The following is a 19,821-nucleotide window of genomic DNA, read 5'->3' as shown; positions in this document are numbered from 1 at the left end:
TGGCTGCTGCCAAATACCAGTGGATGAAAAACTGCATGCAAATACAACTAGGGGTTCTCTTATGGATTATGATACTCGGGAAGGAATTATAGGCTTACAGTAACTGATTACATATGCATTTTGTGTGCTGTGTGTATGTATCAATCAGGTGTCTGTTTTATGTTTATATACTTAAAGATAACTTCCATAGGATGGAAGGATATAAAATTAGCAGCAAATGAATACTTGTTTTTATTAATATTTAATAATTGTTGTTTAACATTTATATTGAGGTAGTGCCCAGAGGACTTGTTTAGATCTGGGGCTCCATTGTGCTAGGTGCTGTTAAACTTGTATGAGGACACAGTCCTTTCCCTGAAGAGCTTAAATCAAAGACAAGTTACATACCAAGGGGGAGGGGAGGGGAATGAGTACAACCCAGTATATACAACTTTTATATATATTTGTATTTTCGTAATTAAAGGCATGTCAGCTATCCTCGCACACCCCCACCACCAAATTAACCATCAGTAACTGGCTAATTTCTTATAGCTGTTACAGCAGAGGTAAGAAGTAAAGTGGGGTTTGACTGTGGAGAACGTGCTGGCTGTGGTGGTGGAGGATGTTTGTGCATTTAGGACATTGTGGAAGAAGGCACTGATAATTATGGGGAAAACTAACAAACAGAGGAGGGTGCGCAATAAGAAACAAACGGAAAAGCAGGGAAGGGCAGATTTATGAATGGCCTTTTGCCTGAGGACAAGTAACTTGAGCATGGCATAGTTAGAGTAGTGGACGAGGATATGATTTTTATCAGCTAAATTTTGAATAGATTGGAGAGGGCAGCTAGGGAGACTGGAAAGAAAGTGGTTTCAGTAATTAAGATGAGAAGTAAGGAGGGTTTGAGTTTTGTGTATCTTGTTAGAAAGAATAGGATGCTTCTTTGAAATGTTATGAAGGAAGAAGTGGTAAGTTTTGGACACCACCGGGATGGTGTCGGGTTAGAGGGCTGAGAGGAGTTTAAATTGATGACAAGACATCTAGGTGGGAATGTTGGAGAGCCAGGCTGAGATTTGGGATTTGGTGGAGGGAGAGAGGCCAGGAGAATGGAAATGTAGATTGGGGGAGTACTTAGTTGCTCTCCCCAAGGACATAAAAGGCAGAGCAGGCTCAGCCATCCTTCAATTCCTTCTTACTGCCTATGGCAGCATGACAGAACCCCTGTGGTGTCCACTCTCTCGCATACTGTGCTAGTGTTAGTCAGAACTATAGTTATGTAGTTTGGCAAGTATGTGGTTTATATAGTTAGTCACCCATTAGCAAAAATATATATACAATAGGCTGTTAAGCGATTTAAAAAAATAATCGTGATTAATCACACTGTTTAAACAACCATAGAATACCATTTATTTAAATATTTTTGGATGTTTTTTACATTTTCAAATATGTTGATTTCAATTACAACACAGAACACAAAGAGTACAGTGCTCACTTTGTTTATTTTTGATTACATATATTTGCTATAAAAACAAAAGAAATAGTAGTTTTCAGTTCATCTCATACAAGTACTGTAATACAATCTCTTTATCATGAAAGTTGAACTCACAAATGTAGAATTATGTACGAAAAATAACTGCATTCAAAAAGAGAACAATGTAAAACTTTAGAGCCTACAAGTCCACTCAGTCCTACTTCTTGTTCAGTCAGTCACTGAGACAAACAAGTTAGTTTATATTTGCAGGAGACCATGCCCCCCACTTCTTGTTTACAATGTCACCTGAAAGTGAGAACAGGTGTTCACATGGCACTGTTGTAGCCTGCATCACAAGATATTTATGTGCCTGTTGCATTACAGATTCATATGCCCCTTCAACCACCATTCCAAAGGACATGCGTCCATGCTAATGTGGGGTTCCGCTCTCCAAAGCAGTGCGGACCAACACACATTCACATTTATTATCTGAGTCAGAAGCCACCAGCAGAAGACTGATTTTTCTTTTTTGGTGGTTCGGGTTTTGTAGTTTCCGCATCAGCGTGTTGCTCTTCTAAGACTTCTGAAAGCATGCTCCACACTTTGTCTCTCTCAGATTTTGGAAGTCACTTCAGATTCTTAAGCCTGGGTCGAGTGCTGCAGCTATCTTTAGAAATCTGACATTGGTACCTTTGTGTTTTGTCAAATCTGCAATGACAGTGTTCTTAAAACAAACGTGCTGGGTCATCATCCAAGATTAATATAATGTGAAATATATGGCAGAATGCGGGTAAAACAGAGCAGCAGACTTACTATCCTTCCGCAAGGAGTTCAGTCACAAATTTAATTAACGCATTATTTTTTTAACGAGCGTCATCAGCATGGAAGCATGTCCTCTGGAATGGTGGCCGACAATGAAGGGGCATACGAATGTTTAGCATAACTGGCATGTAAATACCTTGCAATGCCGGCTATAAAAGTGCCATGCGCATGCCTGTTCTCACTTTCAGGTGACGTTGTAAATAAGAAGTGGGCAGCATTATCTCCCAGAAATGTAAGCAAACTTTTTTGTCTTAAGGCACATCTACGCTGGCAAAGTTACAGCGCCAGCAGTTACAGCGCTGCTCAGAGAGCTCAGAAGGAAAACCGCTGTTGTGTGTTCACACGGACAGCTGCTTGTGCAATAGCGTGTTCATACTTGCGGCACTTGCAGTGCTATTTGGAGCGGTGCAGTCTAGGCAGCTGTCCCACAGAGCACCTCTTTCTCTTTTGCCGCTAAGACTTGTGGGAAGGCGGAGAGGGTTGCGGGGCATCCTGGGTCCAATACCCCATGATGCATTGCTTCGCATCCCAGCAAACCCTGTGCTTCCGTCTGCATTTGGCGCCATCTTTCAACAATTTGTGTACTGCGCGCCCTGTCTCTTTCCGGCTGCTGGAATGGATCGTGAACTGCTGACCAGTATGCTGCTCACTCTGACCAACTCGTCACAAGTGGCATTGGAGTTATTCCTTAAACTACAAAGTCAAGAGGAGTGCGACATTTATCTCACCACGCATAGTAGCTACGACACGAGATTGCTTGTGGCATTCACAGAGATGCTGACCACGGAGGAACACTGCTTTTGGACTCGGGAAACAAGCACTGAGTGGTGGGATCACATCGTGATGAATGTCTGGGTTGACAAGCAATGGTGCAGAATTTTCGCATGAGGAAAGCCACATTCCTGGGACAGTGTGATGAGCTTGTCCAAGTCGTGCGATGCAAGGACATGAGAATGAGAGCTGCTCTGTCATTGGAGAAGCGTGTGGCGATTGCATTGTGGAAGCTGACTACTCCAGACTGCTACTGGTCGGTCGCTTAACCAGTTGGGACTGGGAAAGTCGACCATTGGACTCATGTTGATGGAAGTGTGCAGGGCCATTAATCGCATCCTGCTCCAAAAGACCGTGACTCTGGGCAACGTGTGTGAAACTGTGGATGGCTTTGCACAAATGGACTTCCCTAACTGCGGAGGGGCGATAGATGGCATGCACATTCCAATTTTGGTACCAGGCCACCTAGCGATCAAGTACATTAATCGCAAGGGGTATTTCTCAGTGGTTCTCCAGGCACTTGTGGATCATTTCACGGACATTAACGCAGGCTGGTCCGGAAAGGAGCATGACGCGTGCATCTTTCGGAACACTGGTCTTCAAGAAGCTGCAAGCGGGGACTTTCTTCCCATACCAGAAGATCACCATAGGGGAAGTTGAAATGCCCAATGTGATCCTGGGAGAGCCCGCCTATCCCTTAATGCCGTGACTTATGAAGCCGTACACGGGGCAACTTGACAGCAGCAAGGAGCAGTTCAACAACAGGCTGAGCAAGTGCAGAATGACTGTTGAGTATGCATTTGGCTGTTTAAAAGCCTGCTGATGATGCCTGTATGGCAAGCTGGAAATGGCCGATGACGATATTTCTATGCTTATAGCTGCGTGCTGTATTCTCCATAATATTTGTGAAAGGAAGGGTGAAAGCTTCACTCAGGGCTGGACTGCAGAGGCTCAGTGCCTGGAGGCTGAGTTTGAACAGCCAGAGACCAGGGCTATTAGAGGGGCACAGTGTGGGGCCATAAGGATCAGTTGCAATTTGGGGCTGAAAGCCACTAATATTTGTTGCTATACTCGGGATTGTAGTGCTTTTAATGCTAGGAGGTGATTGGTGCACATGATGCAAGAAGGGACCTTAACATAATTGTATGTTGCTTTGCAGTGCTCTTTTTGCTTTCACTTAATAGAATAAAGATTATTTGTTTTCAAACCAACATAATTCTTTTATTAAAAGACGACAACTGGAGGAGAGAGTCAAACAACAAAAAATACATCAGCAGGGAGGCGAATGGGGGAAGGGAAAGTCTCCAGAGGACGAGTGGTCCCAGGACAGCTACAGAATTGTGTATGTCCAGGAATCATACCCAGCCTTCTCCTTTGGAGTACAATGCAGCGGGTGCTGTATGTCAGCAGGGCCAAACTGCAGAGGGATGGGTGTTGAGTGCAATGGGTAATAGGAGTCCACACTGCTGGACTGCGAGGAGGGAGGAGTGGAATGCTGTGGGTAGAGAGTGGAGCCAGGAGGTTGATAACAGTGGGTTGGCAGTGTGTGTGGGGCACATGGGAAAGAGTTTTGTGACAGCAGCTGCAGGGGAGGGTGGATGTGGAGCTGCTTGGTTTGAAGAGCTAGTGTTGCCTGGAGCGTGTCCACTTGGCGCTCCATAACATTTAAGAACCGCTCCATGGCTTCTTTCTGGTGTGCTGCGTTCTCCTTTCGTTCCCTCTTCTTGCTGTCCCGCCTTTCCTTCAATTCCTGTTTCTCAGCAGCAGAGTGCATCATAACCTCATGGAGACAGTCCTCCTTAGTTCTTCGTGGCCAGTTTCTAATTCTGCGCAGCCATTCTGCTGCAGATAAGGGAGGCTGGCCTCCCAAGGTCATCTCTGTGAAGTTTAAATGCAACATTTTACAGAAGCGATATTGTTTGCAACACAGATAACACTAATTCAGTGCTTTAAAACACAGCCAGTACTCACACCTGTCACTAACTGGCTGACCCCAGGCAAGCACACATGAGCCACAAGACCTCCTCTCCTGTTTGCGCTTCACCAAGATCCGACTGCTGTGATTGGCTAGGCTCCTCCAGGGTAGAAAAGAGCTCCTGGGCATGCATCTCTGACCTCCGAGTCATCCTCTGCCTCTGGGTCCCACTCCCTCTCTTTGTCCATGATTTCCTCCTCCTGGTTTGGTCTACTCTCGACTGGTACGTGAGCCAATGAAATAGCCACAGGGGCCTTTGCAGTGGAGGTGATCGCCACCGAGTATTGCGTCCAGCTCTTTGTAGAACCGGCAGCTCGTGGGCGCAGCACCGGAGCGGTAGTTTGCCTCCCATGCCTTGTGGTAGGCGTTCGCAGCTCCTTCACTTTTACCCTACACTGCAATGTGTCCTGGTCATGGCCCCTTTCTATCATGCATAGTGAAATCTGTTTGTAGGTATCATAATTCCTACAGCAGGAGCGCAGCTGGGACTGCACAGCTTCCTCTCCCCAAATGCAGATGAGGTCCAGCAGCTCAGCATTGCTCCAAGCGGGGGATCTCCGGGTGCGTAGACCAGGCATCGCCACCTGGAAAGATGCGCTGAGACCACTGCACGCGTCACCGAGCAAACAGGAAGGGGACTTTCAAATTTGCAAAGGAATCTACGGGGTGGTTATGACGGTTTGTCACCTGAGGGCAGGGCAATGGAGTTCAAACTGAAGACCATAATTTTTCCTTAGATAAGCTTCAGTTAGGCTAGCTCCTCTTCCCTCATACAGGGATACTAGCAATGTGGCAGAGGCTAAATCTCCAGGATTTGATACTTGTCCCTCACATGATGCTTATATGCCTATTAACAATGGGCATTTCTGATGCCCTCCACTGCAAGGGAAAAGGACGTATCCTGGAGTGGTGTTCAGTATGTCGCTTTTTCTTCAAACATAGTGGCTGCTGCTCAAGAGGGATCAAGACAGCAGAGACCTCCAAAGTCCATACCAAGAGAGAAGGACCCAACAAAATTGGATGTCTCGGGCCACAAGGTGTATTCATCTGCTAGCCTCCGTATGAAGGTGGTTAAATATTCTCTCCAAATATACGGGGTTAAGTTGTCCTCCGAAGGAGTACCAGGATTAAATCTATCACGATAGAGGGACAGTTGACTGCCTAAACTTCATTACAGGCTGTGCTGGACATGTCTGACACTGGTGTGCACTATGGCCACTGCATTAGCCAAGAGGAGGTCAACATGGCTTCAGTCCCCAAGGATGCCCAGGGAGGTCCAAGCCACTATCAAGGCCCTCCAATTTGAGGGCAATGAACTATTTAACATTACACAGATGATGCCCTCCATTCCTTCAAAGATTCAAGGATGGTTCTGAGCTCTTTGGGCCTCTGATGAAATGGAGAAACTGCCAACCAGCATGGCAGGGGTTAAAGAGAGCCTTTGGGCCCAGCTAGTCCCGCTCCATTATACCTGTAGCCAATGGCAGGCCTGGAGGGGAGAGAATAAGAGAACCTGGCTCAATCTGAATCTGACTGGTGAAGAGGCATGAACTAGCTGCCTCCCTAGGTGAAAGGAAGGGTCACTAGCCTGCCAGCCAAGGCTTCCACCAGGGAGTAAACACTGTCTTCACAGCCAAGGGAGACTGTGGAGGAGACCTAGGAGCCTCCAGCTACTGAAGTAGATGGGTGATTGAAGCACAGGGACATTGTGGAGTTTGGCCTCGCTAAACTTATGGCTGCCTCACCCAAAGGAGCCTGGGACAACAGCAGGGCACTGCCCCAAGTCCACGAGGGGGTGCTGCTGGAGGCAAGTCACTCCAGTGACTTGGACTATAGGGGCCACACCCCAAACTGAAGGGACAGTGGTAAGAAGTAGCCCAGGGCAGTGGATTTAGACTCCCTGCTGAGAGGTCCCCCTGTTCAGGGGTTGACTCACATGGGGCCCTGAGATGGCACCAGGTGGAGAGGGAGGGCCTGGGTCCCCCTACCCCACCACGTAAAAGACTTAGGCACCTTGCCTAGAGGTCAAGTGCACCAACAACTAGGCTGCCTGGCCCTCCAAGCACCCTGTTACAGGGCCTTTGTGTCCCAACCACAAGAAGAAAATGATCACCGCAACAGCAGTCTTTTAGCCAGTACCTATATCCAGTGTTACAATCAGCCATAGAGGACCTCAGAGCCACTGAGGGTGAGACAGATATTCCATCATGACCAACCCTCTGCTGTCTTTTCTGCTCCCTCACAGTCTAGGACTTCCCCCTGGCTGCAGGTTTGATGCCATCATTGAGAACCTGATAGAACTACCAGAGAATTTTTTTGCATTCTTACACCTCTTCTACCACCTCTGGACAGCTGCCTTTTTTATTTTCAGAAAGGCTTTTTTAGTTTGGGCTAGGATTACCTCAGATCGCTGGGTCCTGGAAATCATAAGCAAGAGGTATCCTATTCAGTTGCAGTTCCTTCCCACCTCTCCCTAGTTTCTGGATCTCTTTTTTGGGTACCCTTCTTCTGACTGTTAAAACAAGTAGACCCCTTCTACAAATTGGAGCAATGGGACCTTGAAGTTCAGGAGCAGCTATTTTTATTCCTCTTTTTTTCCCCTCTTATTCAAAAAGGGAAAGGGGATTTGCAGCCCATCCGGGACCTTTGACATCTCAAAATCTTCATTTGACATTTCAACTTCAGGATGGTGACTTTTTCCTCTGAAATCCCCTTTTTGGATCTTCGGAGCTGGTTTGCTGCTCTCATCATGCAAGATGCCTATTTCCATATATCAATCCATCTGGCCCATAGCAAAAACCTCAGATTCCTGGTAGGCACATCTCTCTACCAGTACAACTCCTACTCTTTGGTCTTCTCCACAACATCAAGAATATTCAGCAGTCCTGGCAGCTCATCTAAAGAGACAAGGGATCCAAGTCTACCATTAAGTCAAGAGAGAGAAATCCACACTGACTCAGACTCAGAGCGTAGCTCACAGAAGTGGTATTAGACTTCAGGACAACAAGGCCTACTTCTCACAGCAGAGATTTCATACCATAGTAGGTCTCATTAACCAGCTCCAAGCCCACCCAAGAACATCAGTGAAACATGGCTCATATTTCTGTGACCTAATGCACTTGTTACACAGCATGCCAGACTTCACCTATGCTCTGTGCAAGAGTGGTTGAAATCTGTATCTGCCTAAGACCACCGTGCATGTGGTGGTCATGGTCCCCCAAGAAATCCTTTCCTCATTTAAACTGGTGGAAGGATCTCCTCAGATGCACGATACTGTACTCTTCTAAGCATTTCTACCTGCCAAGACTCTGGTGACAGATGTTTCCACGCGGGGTGGGGCGGTTTACCTAGATCAGCTTCAAATTCAGGCTTGCGGTCCCCTCAGGAAACTCTCCTTCATACAAATGTTTTAAAGCTCAGAGCCAGCTACCTGGCATGCAAAGCATTCCCACCTCCTCTTCAGGGATCCACAATACAAATGCAGACAGACAACACTTCAGCTCTGCACTATGTCATTAGATAAGATGGAGCAATATTATCCCCATGCTTCAAGCGGTCTCTCTCCCAAGCCTGCTGGGAGCTGGTGTGGGGCTCCTAATTACTGCATGTTTTCAGTGCCACTCCTCTCTCCCCACTGGCCAACCAAACAGGCAGGAAGCAGCGGTCTGGGTTGGAGCTGAGCCAGATGGATGGTGGCACGTAGTGATACCCCCGCATACTCCCAATCCCTGCCACAAGCAGTTGAATTAGCTCAATACTATGATTTTCCCCCCACAACAAGGGGGAGGCAGAATCATGATTTACACAGGGCCTTAGACATGAATGAATACAGAATTCGATCGCTTGACAAAATGTAAGTGGGGCCCCTGTCCCGATCTGACTCTCAATGGAATAAAATCTTAATGATGTATTTAATTGAATCCTTTGATGCGAAGCCCGTTGCTGGTAGTGGATGAACTAGCAGCTGCCCTGTGCTTAATTGTGATTGCCTACAGTAACTCATGATGAACCAATTTGGCCTGTTAGCCTGTTTCCTTCTGGTATGCAGCTCCACATGTTTCTGCTTAACTTCATTTACTATCAGACCTTTGAGGCTTTCTTCTCCCCCTTGTTCTTTTACTGTCATTTTAACAGAATCATTGGGACAAGCATTTTTTAAAAAGAGATAAATCCACTGAAAGTATCTTCCTAGCTTCAGTGTTAGGATCTGTTTTCGTAAGGTGCTCAGCACATCCAGGGAGATGCTCAGCACCCCAGCTCTCCTTAAATTCAGGTAGGAGTTAAGGTGCTCAGTTCTTTGTAGAATCAGGGCATTAGTCAGCTCTCTTAAAGTGATGATTGATTAATATAGTGGCATTCTTGCATAGACCTGCAACAAGGCAACATCCTGATTCTGTAATATAGCTTGTGGGAGAATCTTCTTTTTAGAACAAACAGCCTGATTTCAATGCAAGTGTAAGGAAGTAAATAACTTAGTGGCTGCATAGCCACATAGGGTATGTCTAAACTGCAGCTGTTGGGTGTGGTTCCCAGTGTGGGTAGACAGACTCAGTACTCTAAAACTAGCAGTTTTGACATTGTGACACAGGTAACCACTTGGACAAGCCACGTGACTCCAAGCTCACTTGACCCCCAGGGTCCAAGCTTGGATGCCAGCCTGAGCTGCAATGTCCATGCTATTTTTAATGCATTAGCTTGAGCGGAGCTAGTGCACATCTGTGTAATCACACTGGGAATCGCACCTGACAGCTGCAGTGTAGACATACCTATAGGGAACACAAAACCACTTACTAGTTTAAATGACTTCTCTTAAGTGACAAGAGGCTCCTACACTATCTGATTATAGCACTGGAATTTATTAATCAGCCTTTTGGAAAATCAGAAAAAATTAGGGCTGTTGTGTGATTTTAAAAAAAGTAATACAATACCATTTATTTAAATATTTTGGATGTTTTCTACATTTTCAAATATTATTGATTTCAATTACAACACAGAATACAAAGTATACAGTGCTCACTTTATATTTATTTTTAATTACAAATATTTGCACTGTAAAAATGACAAACAAAAAAAATAGTATTTTTAAATTCACTTCAAACAAGTACTGTGATGCAATCTCTATCCTGAAAGTGCAACTTACAATTGTAGATTTATTTTTATTACATAACTGCACTCCATAACAAAACAATGTAAAACTTTAGAGCCTACAAGTCCACTCAGTCCTACTTCTTGTTAGTCAATCGCTCAAATAATTTTTTTTTTACGTTTGCAGGAGATAATGCTGCCCGCTTCTTGTTTACAATATCACCTGAAAGTGAGAACAGGCATTTGCATGGCATTGTTGTAGCCGGCGCTGCAAGATATTTATGTGCCAGATGCACTAAAGGATTCATATATTCCTTCATGCTTCAACCACCATTCCAGAGGACGTGTGTTCATGCTGATGACAGATTCTGCTCAATAATGATCCAAAGCAGTGCAGACCGACGCGTGTTCATTTTCATCACCTGAGTCGGATGCTACCAACAGAAGGTTGATTTTCTTTTTTGGTGGTTCAGGTACTGTAGCTTCTCCATCAGAGTGTTGCTCTTTTAAGACTTCTGAAAGCATGCTCCACACCTCATCCCTCTCAGATTTTGGACGGCACTTCAGATTCTTAAACCTTGGGTGCTGTCGCTATCTCTAGAAATCTGGTGTTTGAACCTTCTTTGTGTTTTGTCAAATCAGCAGTGAAAGTATTCTTAAATCAAACAACATATGCTGAGTCGTCATCTGAGACAACGATAACACAAAATACAGGCAGAATGCAGGCAAAATCGTAGAGCAGGAGACGTACAATTCTCCTCCAAGGAGTTTAGTCACAAATTTAATTAATGCATTTTTTTTTTTAACAAGCATCATCAGCATGAAAGCACGTTCTCTGGAATGGTGGTCGAAGCACGAAGAAGCATATGAATGTTTAGCTGATCTGTGATGCCATGTGAATGCCTGTTCTCACTTTCGGGTGACATTGTAAATAAGAACCGGACAGCACTACCTCCCATAAATGTAAACAAACTTGTTTCTGTTATTGATTGGCTGAACAAGAGGTAGGACTGAGCGGACTGGGGGGCTCTAAAGTTTTGCATTCTTTTGTTATGGAGTGCAGTTATGTAAACAAAAAATATCTATATCTGTAAGTTGCACTTTCATGATAGAGATTGCCTACAGTACTTGTATGAGGTGAACTGAAAAATACTACTATTGTCATTTTTATAGTGCAAATATTTGTAATAAAAAATAAATAAAGTGAGCACTGTACACTTTATTTTTTGTGTTGTAATTGAAATCAACATATTTGAAAATGTAGAAAAACATCCAAAAATATTTAATACATTTTCAATTGGTATTCTATTGTTTAACAGTGCGATTAAAAATGTGATTAATCGCGATTAATATTCTTAATTGCATTTTTTTCGTTAATCACATGAGTTAACTGTGATTAATTCACAGCCCTAGTAAAAATGAAATAACATAAATGCTTGTGGTGTTGAATACTAAAGTCTTCCATGATCATAACTGTTTGATTTATGATAGCCTGCTCTTGCTTTACTGTTAAGCTCATGTTTGCCTGCAGCAGCGGGAAGGATCTGTCAAGTGCTTTTGCTAGAGTGGCATGACTGTATATCTTAATTGCAATTGGTTAGGAACAGCTGGACAATATGGAATGAAATTAGAAAGTACTCCCAAAAATCAGGCTAGGTCATAGTATATCAAATGATGGTAATTAAAAAAAAAAAGTGTGGAAAAAAATCCCTGTAGAAATTTGTACGGCTTAACATGTAATTTTCAGACTGATTTTCAGCAGGGGAAAGAGGCAGAAACATTTTCTAGGCATGGGGGCACAGCTAAGAGTCTGTGTAGCTTTAAATAAATCTTGTCTGTTGTTCACTGATTGTGTGACCTGATGTGTTATAATAAATGTGTGTCACTCCCATAATCATTAACAGGAGTTTCTCAAAATTCCCATGCATTGATATTAGAACAAGTCCTTCTACAAGAGATTGAGGAATGAGCCTTATATCCAGACATGCCAAACCCTTGAAAAAAATGCAGAAATTGGGCTTGTTTTTGGCTTAATTAGTTTGTGAGTTGCTTGTTGGCTAGTTTTTGGCTTGTAGCTTGTTGCTTCTTTTTTTGATTGGCTCCCGGCAAGGGGGGAGAGAGTCAGGGGTGCACAGCAGGCCCACCACAGTCCCAGGCTGCACGCTGGGGGGATCTAGTAATATAGAGTATTGGTTTCAGAGTAACAGCCGTGTTAGTCTGTATTCGCAAAAAGAAAAGGAGTACTTGTGGCACCTTAGAGACTAACTAATTTATTTGAGCATAAGCTTTTGTGAGCTACAGCTCACTTTATACATGTATCCGATGAAGTGAGCTATAGCTCACAAAAGCTTATGCTCAAATAAATTGGTTAGTCTCTAAGGTGCCAGAAGTACTCCTTTTCTTTTTATAGAGTATTGGGATTCTTAGGGATTGGCTTGTTTTGGCCTTTTTTTTTTTTTTTGAAATGGGATTAGCTTGATTTTTGGCTTATTGTGAAAGTTGGGGTGTTTATTTACCATGTGAAAGTTGGCAACTGTGATTGTATCCAGTGTACCCTTGCTTCAACCTGTGATTACTATAAAAATCAAATTTAAGTAAAATTTGAGAGATACGCAATTATATTTTAGAAGTACTGTATTGCCATAATGAGAACATCAGGGCAGTTGTTCATTATTGTTTTTGCTATCTTGTAGCTTCCTAAGGTGTTAGCAGTAGTGTAGTCAGCAGTACTTTCCATAACTGTTTGGTTCACAACAGGACTCAGCCATATCTTTGTGGTGACACTGGGCAACAGAGGCTAGTCAGGGATCTGGAACAAGATACAAAGGGTTGTCCCGTATCCAGCGGCCTCCACGCAGGATCCCCATTATATTAATTTTAAGAGTCCTGTTTCTTCTCTGAGGGGACACTACCCCATTAGCTCTCACTAGTAAACATGCAGATCAGCTAAAACAGTAGAATTTATAATGAGCCTTTTACTTCCCACCTCAGCACTCCGTATTGTTTATAATTAGCAGTAGAAAGGGAGCTGGATACTGCTGCAGGTAAAAGTACAGTCCCTTTCTCTTTCAGCACCTAGGAATGAGGGAGGACAGGGGGTAGAGGGAGGGAACCTGAATCTGCATCAACATGAAGAGTTGCAGAGAGACTGCCAAGGGTCAGTGCAACATCAAGACGTGATTTTTGTGTCTGTATAATTCTGATGAAGTGGCTCTCCAGCTATGCTTACTCTAGTCAACATCTACTAGGGAACTTAATTGTCTTCCCAAAAAGCATGCCATATATTAGTTTTATTTTCCCCTGGTGGGTTTCAGGGGTAGGGGAAGGGAGGTAGTATCAAGAGAGCATTCCTGCCTCAGAGCTACCCTTTATCCTGTTTTTAGTGTTGCTCTTCAATAATCCCGCCTGTCCCTGATCTTATGCTATTAATTAATTTCTATATAGATTTGAGAGCTGTTTTGCTAAGATGCATTAGAACCGAGGACTACAGAAAGAGTCTGTCTCTAATTTGTTCAGCATCAGCAGCTACACAGCACATAATAGCTATTATCAGTGTAATAGCCCTCCTTACCTTAGCGGTTGTAGAACTGAACATATTGGTGTGATTCACTCAGTTAGTCTTGCTCAGGAAGTTAATGGATTACAGTAATTACTTCAGTCATCTCTGTTTTGATAATGTTCCTTGGTGCACCATTCTAATGCTGATTAATGAAGTTCTGGAGAGCTGTAAAAGGTGGGAATGGCAGTGTAAAGTGAGGAAGAGGATGCAACTGTTCTAAGTCTTAGTCCTTAAAAATACTCAATAGGTAATACTTTGCTGTAAAAAGACACACCACTGTCATTTTTGGAAGAGGACTAATAGAATTTCACAGCTCGTTGTAATTTGCACCTTCTGTGCAATGGTGTCCATCTTTCATGTTTGGAGTGCAGAAATACACCAATCTAGCTTCCGTACCTATTACCTAGCAACAAAACTACGGTATTCTATCTGCTAGAGAAGGCATAATGCTATTTTAATAACCGAATATTAACTGTAAAAGATCTTCTAAATTTTTATTATTTTTACAAATATTTTTAGCAAAAACTGCACTGATGCTGATGCATTTTCACAACTCTCTAATCTCTCCGGTGTCGAAAAACCAACTGTGAATAGCCCGTGAAAGAACATTTATTTTTATGTGAATACTCTACCCTTATGTATGGTGGTACTTCTGTGATTCAGACAGGAGCTATAATGGTGTATAGAAGAGGTAGTTCCATTGAAGTCAGTTGCCAGGACATATTATTTTACCTTAAATCTTAGAAACTCTTTGGGAACATATGAAAAAATATAGCCAAATAATCATTTGTATCTACATCTGTTTGTAGCCATCGCCACCATGTACTCCATGATCAAGAAGTTGACAAGAGGACATGTGTTCCCATGAATCACCTCTGGGAACAGCAAGCCCCCTACACTGTGTGCAATAGCTCCCTTTCGGAGTATGGAGTTTTAGGTAAGTCTCGGAAGATGCCTGGGAAGTTTTCTTATGAAGTAAGATGTCTCAAATGAGATCTGGAAATTGATGACTGCTAATTAAAAGCAGTTTTGTTTAAATCGTAAATTAAAGATGGTTGAACCTGCACCTATTGAAAGGTTCTGTTCTGCTAAGATTTCAGACATTCAGATCTTATCTGAGCCTCTTAACTCTTCCCTTAGATTTCTGGTACTTCCTGCAGCTGGTCAGACTGGAAATGCAACAAAAACAGCTTTTTGTTCTAACTTAGCGCTTCTGTTCTAACTTAGCGCTTCTGTTCTAGTAGTAACGTGCCGGGCAAGGGCATGAAAATGAAATAGTGTGACTGCTAATCAGTTTTTTCTTTTTATTGAACTACCTGAAAAATCTTGTTTTTCAAATTTACTCTAGTAATTTTATTTGTCATTTGTCCTTCATTGATTAAGGTGGGGTTATTGTTAAAAATTATTATTACAACTAATAGCTGAGAGCTCTTGCTATTGCCCTGGTGTGGCAGTGGGTGTAGTAATCCACCATCTGTGCTTTCTCTCTCCCACAACCAATGCAATCATTGCATGCAGATTAGCTGCAGAATAAGGGTAGTGATTGGTTGTGTTACTTCTGATATCACTGGGGTCTAGGTCTCTTGGTATGGCATACATTCCTTGCTGTGGCTGTACACCTCATGGGTGTAATTGGTACAGTCAGAATGGCTGAAAATTTATAAACTGGATGGTAATGAACTTTGAAATCCAGTGATTTATTGAACTAGGTCATATTCTAAATAAAAAGAGCTCTCAACTATGCTTGTAGCTATTTCCATCACTAACAGACGTTCTAGGTTTCAGAGACACAGATAGTGACAATCCTGGAATCTTATTATGTAGACCAGAGGTGGGCAAACTACAGGCTAAGGGCCGCATCCGGCCCACCAGACGTTTTAATCCGGCCCTTGAGCTCCTGCCGGGGAGCGGGGTCGGGGGCTTGCCGTGCTCCGCGTGGCTCATAGAAACAACAGCATTTCCCACCTCCGGCTCCTACATGTAGGGGCAGCCAGGGGACTCCACACCCTGCCCCCGCCCCAAATGTGGCCCCTGCAGCTCCCATTGGCCGGGAATTGCAGCCAATGGAAGCTGCAGGGGTGGCTTCTGTGGACGGGGCAGCCCGCAGAGCTGTCTGGCTGTGCTTCCGCATAGGAGCCGGAGTGGGGACATGCCACTGCCTCTGGGAGCTGCTTGAAGTAAGCACCGCCCAGAGCCTGCACCCCTGACCCCCTGCCCCAGCCCTGATCCCCCTTCTGCCCTCCAAACCCCTCAGTCCCATCCCGGAGTACCCTCCTGTACCCCAACCCCCTCATCCCCAGCCCCACCCCAGAGCCCACACCCCTAGCCGGAGCCCACTCCTGTATCCCAACCCCCAAAAAGTTTGCCTACCCCAATATAGACCCTAATCCAAATTTTGCCCTTCTGTGATGGACCACGATTTGGTCCATTGTGTCTTCTTTTAAAAAATGACACTAAAATATGTAAAATGGACTGGAAAAGTTTTGTTGGGTTTTTTAATGTTGAGACTGATGACGACCATGCCTACAATATCATGTATGCAGGTCTGCTCAAACTGTAGCATCATTACACACCTGCTATAAAAATGCTTTCTTCCGCTTCCTCTTTACCACTGTTCCTGTCAGCTGCTTAAAACCTAATTGTGCATGGTGTGAGGGGAGGAAAAAAGCGGGTGCGAATTCAGAAATCCTACCAGAGAATAGTTGACACTGATCACTAAAGGAGCATAGCTGAAACACCCCAGGCATCTCTTATACAATTTTCTGTTAAAGACTAATGGTAATGGTGAAGTCATTAGATTTAAAATCTATTTTAGGAGAAGGCTGTTGGGCAACATATGCAGAAATTCATCAGCAAAGATTATGGGGAAAAGAATTGTGAAGCAGTCAGAGTCCAAACTGAAATTAAAATGGTTCAGAATATTCCTTCTTCTCATGTATTAGCACTTTGAAAATACACCATGTCTACATCGTAAAGCAGTGGGGTTCTTTTGAGGGTATACACTTGCTAAAGAGGGATTTTAGCTATATAATGTGGCTTTGCAAATTTATTAACAACTTGATGAGAGGCGGTGCTATGAGTAAAATCATGGATGCCTGGGAATATAGATATAAAAACCTGTTCCAACCTTATGTGTATTGAGTGCTATTCCAAATTTACTACATAAATTGAGATCACAAATCTTTGTTAAAAATTGCATTAATCATAGTGAATCAAATTATACTGCGGCACTGGCCAGACATTTCACCTTCAGCTGGGGGTGAATGGATGACCTCACTCAGACAAGCTGTAGGTGGCAAGAGGATGATATGTGAAGCACAAAATAAAATTGATAATATATCAAGAAGCTTTATTGGCTCTGTGGATAAATAATGAAGAACTATTACGTATCTATTTCACAATTCAAATGAAAGCAAAAGGGAAAAAATGAAGAGTTAATAGATAGCAGTGGCTTATAATAAGATTAGCATCTGTTACGTGGATATTTGGCTGTATAAACATTTTGAGGATTGTATTTTAATGTATGTTTGTCATTTAGGTCTACAGTGTTAAAATTCAGATAGAACAAGACAGCGTGGTTAGAGCACAGGCCTAGGAGCTGGGGGTTCCTGGGCTCTTCTGTGTTCTTCCCCTGACTTGGTGTGTGAGCAGTGATGGGACACTTCAGTGTTGTATGCCTCAGTTTGTCTCTCTGTAAAATGGGTATATTGATACTTACTTGAGGTGGACATGACGGCGGAATTTCATATGGGATAAGATTTTTTTTTTTTTTTGCAGTCCTCTCCTATATTTTTGCTCTATTTTTTTTTTAATCCTGTGCGTTTTTAAATGGGTGCACTAATTCAAGTTCTGTAACTAGGGAAGTGGTTTTGTTGTTTGTTTTAAATAAATTCACAAATACTTAGCCAAATGTCTGCTTTTGGAAAAAGTGAACGCTGAAGCAATATTTTTTAAATTAGCATGGCATCTTCTCTCATCTAGATGAAGACACTCCGGCAGATCAGGGTACAGCCTTGTATAATATGACCTGTCAAATCTGATGTTTCCAGGGTGTGAAAGCGGCAAGGAAACAATAATGGGACTCTTTTTATACATTTTAGAAGGGCAGTAAAAAAAATTTGTTTTGCAATTCCTCTGAAATGTGTGTGGATGAAGGGTACTACATGAGCACAAATTAATATTACTAATATTGATATTTTAAAATAACATAATTTTAAAAATCCTTAGTTAGGCATTCTCCAATAATGAAGGAAACAAAATGGAGAGAGCAATTTACAGTGGGTGAGTGTGACAAACCAGATTTTTGTAATTAGAAATTTTTTATTAGAAATTCCATCTTGTATGTGAGTGGGTTAAAATTTTAATATAATAAAGTCCTTTTCCTCTTTCGTTAGCTGTAATGACTTTAATTAATTTTGTTAACATTTACCATATATCATGGCGCTTGGAAATGTTTACCTTTGCAAATTTGTATTTATAGAGAGAAATAGTTTTCAGATGAGAGAGCTCCAAATGGATGTTTACCTCTTTTATTAAGAACTTTGATCAAACATAACTTCTTTATCATTCTAATCCATTTTGCCAGTAACATTTTTAAGGAAAGGTTTATTTATTTGTTTTTGAATGGATAGTTTATTAATGTAATGTCATAGCTTCTAAGTGGTCAGAAAGCTTTGTGCACAAGGAATAGATTCTTCCTCAGGAGAGAAATCAACACCTTGTTCCAGTTCAAGTTGTATAGAGCTAGAAATAAGAACTGTTCAGTGTTATCTTATGTGTTTTTGAAACTTTAAAGAGTCTGTTTTAAAGGTTAATATTCAAACAAAACTGTTTTGTAAAATCGCTCCTGTAAAAACAAAAGAAAAAAATCATTAATAGCCAAAGACAACATATGGGACAGAAACCCAACAACAATTGCACAGACACAGGATTAATTATTCTAGTCCATATACAATTATTTACTCACTTCACAAGTTCAGCAGGACTGCAGATATTAAAGCAGATATATTGTATCTTGCTCATCATCATGGTATTTGTGCCTCTAAATCAAGGCCTTGCCTACGTGGGATAGTTGCCTCAATTTAACTTAAATCTGTGTGTTAAACTGATACAAATCCCTATGTGGAAACTCTTATTTTGGTTTAACTTACACAGGATGCTGTTCGGGTGTCAGTTATTTCTGTGGTATTTGTTTGATTATTAGAGAGTGATGGGAAAGAGGGCTTTCTATGCAGAGTAGTTAGTGACTTCTGCTTTCTGGGCTGTCCTTTTCTGAATACAAAGAGGGGGGGAAATGCAAACTTTCCCAGTCTGAGGATTTGCTGCTTCAAGAGAGGAAGATGGAAAGAGGAGCAGAGTTTTTGTTCTAGGGTGACCATATTTCCCAAAGGGAAAATGGGACACTGTGTGGGGATAGCCTGAGGCCCCTCCCTCTCCCCGAGTGGGGGACTGACCCAAGTTACTCACCGGAGTGCCATCCCCGCTCCCCTTGCGAGGCAAGGGGGTGCTGCTTGTCTGAGCTGCCCTCCCCTTCCCACCCTCCCCCGCCCCCGAGACTGGGAGTTGCTGCTCGCCTGAGCCCTGCCTGCCCCCACCCTCCTCACTCAAGGCTGGCATCACTACTCATCCCAGCCACACCCACGTTCCTCAATTTTTTGATGAAAGTGGGCCTTTGTCCCATTTGCTTGACTAGTCGAGTTGGCAAGAGCAAATGGGACAAAGGCCCACTTTTGCCAAAAAAGTCAGGATGGCCAGGACAGGGCTTAAAAAAAAAAAAGACTGTTCCAGCCAAAACGGGACGTGTGGTCACCCTATTTTGTTCTCCCGTTACCACTACTGCATGCACAACCACTGTTCAACAAGAAGCTTTGGAGTGGTGGTCCTGCAAGTCTCTAATATTGCAGTGTGGCTATGAAGGGAAAAGGAGTTATTGTGGATTTAATTTGTGTCTGTGTAAACATGCAAGAACTCAAATCGTTTTGGGAATTTCCTTAGTTTCTGTGGATTAGAGGTCATTAAGTAAGAATGGATTGAATAGCCTGCATGACAATACCACAAATTGTTTCCCTGGCAGGTGAAGAAGCAGAGAGCTGGCGCCTGTTCAGAGCTGTGAGGTCTGCACCAAGTTATTGCTTTCCCTGTTAGGAGCACCTGGAGTAT

At 43.0% G+C, this 19,821-nt stretch overlaps 1 protein-coding gene across 9 annotated transcripts in view; it reads left to right on the top strand.

Moving 5' to 3' along the window:
• OGDHL (oxoglutarate dehydrogenase L) overlaps positions 1–19,821 on the top strand; it is a 109,095-nt gene that overhangs the window by 61,776 nt on the left and 27,498 nt on the right. For all 9 annotated transcript variants that reach the window (XM_027829507.3, XM_037905078.2, XM_043552156.1 and 6 more), the window contains one exon: positions 14,472–14,599. In XM_027829507.3, the coding sequence (XP_027685308.2) occupies positions 14,472–14,599 (128 nt within the window). The remainder of the gene's footprint in view (positions 1–14,471; positions 14,600–19,821) is intronic.

This window comes from Chelonia mydas, chromosome 7 (genome assembly GCF_015237465.2).
Source record: "Chelonia mydas isolate rCheMyd1 chromosome 7, rCheMyd1.pri.v2, whole genome shotgun sequence".
In the NCBI taxonomy this organism is placed as follows: domain Eukaryota; kingdom Metazoa; phylum Chordata; order Testudines; family Cheloniidae; genus Chelonia; species Chelonia mydas.
Note: the sequence above shows the minus strand (reverse complement) of the source record. Positions and strands in the feature narration are given on the sequence as shown.